The sequence below is a fragment of the Arabidopsis lyrata genome, assembly GCF_000004255.2.
Source record: "Arabidopsis lyrata subsp. lyrata unplaced genomic scaffold ARALYscaffold_1, whole genome shotgun sequence".
Lineage (NCBI taxonomy): Eukaryota > Viridiplantae > Streptophyta > Magnoliopsida > Brassicales > Brassicaceae > Arabidopsis > Arabidopsis lyrata.
This window is the reverse complement of record NW_003302555.1, coordinates 22,580,465-22,582,832: the sequence shown is the minus strand read 5'-3', so window position 1 is coordinate 22,582,832 and position 2,368 is coordinate 22,580,465. Positions and strand designations below refer to the sequence as shown.

The window sequence follows — 2,368 nt, the reverse complement described above, 5'->3', positions numbered from 1 at the left end:
ATGATGTTTTACTTTAGAAATAAACAAAAATTAAATGTATACAGAGTAAAAGTTGGAGTGAGGAATTAGCCCAATAATAAAAGTAGGCCCAACAGAAAAAAACAAATAGCCGTGAAAAGCCTAAAAAAACTGTGTTAGATCCACATGTTGACATATATTCTGAAATACCTAAATTGAATAAACACTAGACGTATGATTTTTGAATTCTTTACGATCAAATTAAAAAAGTTTGTTCAATAACCTTCTAGTTTTGCAACTAACAATAAGATATTACAAATTTGCAATACATATCTACTGAATTTTTTTTCACTGATCAATTGTGTAGAGCATATTCCACCTATATAGTATATTCACCAGTAGAAGTATCTTATTTTCCAAGGAGTTTTTATTTTCATTTTATATTTTATATTTACTTTAGATTTCTGTTGATATGTTTAAATCTGCAACATATCTTAAAGAAAACTACGCGATTGACAATTTCAAAAACACATCCTATAAAAGAATGAGGATTCAGTTTCGGTATCCGATAAGATCCCCCAAAAATATATATATCGTAAAATTCTATATGCCCGCATAATTATCCATAAATAAAGGTCATACATGTTTAACCTTCCTCTCACACAAAAACAAAATCTAAAGAAGAGAAGAAAAATAGGTTAAACAAAAAGCTCCTCTATAAATTACTTGAGACGTTCTCATAAGATTGCTTTCTTAAACACTCAACAATGAAGAGCCTCATTTTCCTCGTACCTCTCCTTTGTCTCATCATTTCACCAACCACAACGATTGCAAGTTGGCCAAAACCTTCGGAAGTCTCCAAAGAGGACATGCTGATGAATACCGACCACAACCATTACTTTGGTAATAAATTGAACTACGAAGATTCCAAAGTCTGGAAATGTACATACAACAACGGATCTGGAGCCGCCGTCTCTATTTCCTACCCTGCACCTCCACATCCTCCGTCACCAAAGCCACCAACTCCGTCGTCTCGGCCTCCTTCACCTCTATCTCCAAAAAAGTCTCCACCACCGCCAAAACCATCACCGCCGCCACGAACTCCCAAAAAGTCTCCACCACCTAAGCCATCATCGCCTCCACCAACTCCCAAAAAGTCTCCACCACCGCCTAAACCATCATCGCCGCCACCAACTCCCAAAAAGTCTCCACCATCGCCTAAACCATCATCGCCGCCACCAAGTCCCAAAAAGTCTCCGCCGCCTCCTAAACAATCTCCGTCTCCTCCTAAACCATCTACGCCTCCACCAAATCCTAAGAAGTCTCCGCCCTCTCCTAAACCATCATCACCACCACCAAGCCCCAAAAAGTCTCCCCCGCCTCCTAATCCTTCTAAACCATCATCACCGCCACCAACTCCTAAGAAGTCTCCACCACCTCCCAAACCATCTCAGCCGCCTCCTAAACCATCTCCTCCACATCGTAAACCATCTCCGCCGACTCCTAAACCATCAACAACTCCACCAACTCCAAAAATTTCACCTCCATCTCCTAAACCATCACCTCCGCGTCCAACTCCCAAGAAGTCTCCACCACCGCCACCAACAAGGCCATCAACTCCGGCACATCGATATCAAAATCCGTGGGTGCATTTCGCGAGCTGCATTAGCGAATTTGGACCGTCGGCAATATGTAAGCAACAGATGGAGGTAAGTTACTACAGAAGAGGGTTTCTTGTTAGTGACTATTGCTGCAACCTTATTGTCAACATGAGACATGAATGTACCGATGTCATTTTGGGCTTCTTCACCGATCCTTTCTTCGTTCCTCTTATTCGTTACACTTGTCATGTTAAGTATTAGCTCTTGTTTGGTTTTTTTTTTTTTTAACTATAGGGCTTTTCTTTTCTTCTTGGGTTCTTTAGTCATGCAATTTTGTTGTTGTCCATATCTTATGGACTGCTCTTTTGCTACATTTCAGGAATAATAAATATGGTTTTTCTTTTTCTTTTTCTTCCTTTCTATGTTATATTATTTTCGCCAACACAACAACAACAACAACAAAAAGAAATATTCATCGAATGCATTCTCATTCAACTACTTGAATAAAATTTTATTGTCTTAAGGATGTCGATTAAATTAGACTGCGGCTAGCATAGGGTTCGAAAACTTCTATTTTGGTATGTTACCACCTTTTTATTTCGGTAAGAAAACATGTGTACTGCATTTTTTGGTTTGTTGTCTCTAGTGTTGTTAAGTCCGGCCTTGGCCGAGCTAACTGATTAAGTGGCAACTATGGTATCAAGTTTGTACAAGACTAACATCCCAAACCCACCTATTTTATTTTGGTAAACGAAACCAAGTCCTAACTGATTAAGTGGCAACTATGGTATCAACTTTGTACAAGACTA

General features: G+C 39.1%; 1 protein-coding gene across 1 annotated transcript; it reads left to right on the top strand.

The window, feature by feature from the left end:
* The first annotated feature begins 448 nt into the window (after window positions 1-448).
* On the top strand, window positions 449-1,967 carry LOC9330045 (extensin). Its single transcript, XM_021010889.1, has one exon. It carries the CDS (start codon window positions 726-728, stop codon window positions 1,818-1,820), a length of 1,095 nt encoding a protein of 364 aa, XP_020866548.1. The 5' UTR covers window positions 449-725; the 3' UTR covers window positions 1,821-1,967.
* Window positions 1,968-2,368: the final 401 nt, after the last annotated feature.

What these genes read in the sequence shown, in the direction of transcription:
- LOC9330045 (XM_021010889.1), top strand. Translation starts at nt 726, where the DNA reads ATGAAGAGCCTCATTTTCCTCGTACCTCTCCTTTGTCTCATCATTTCA.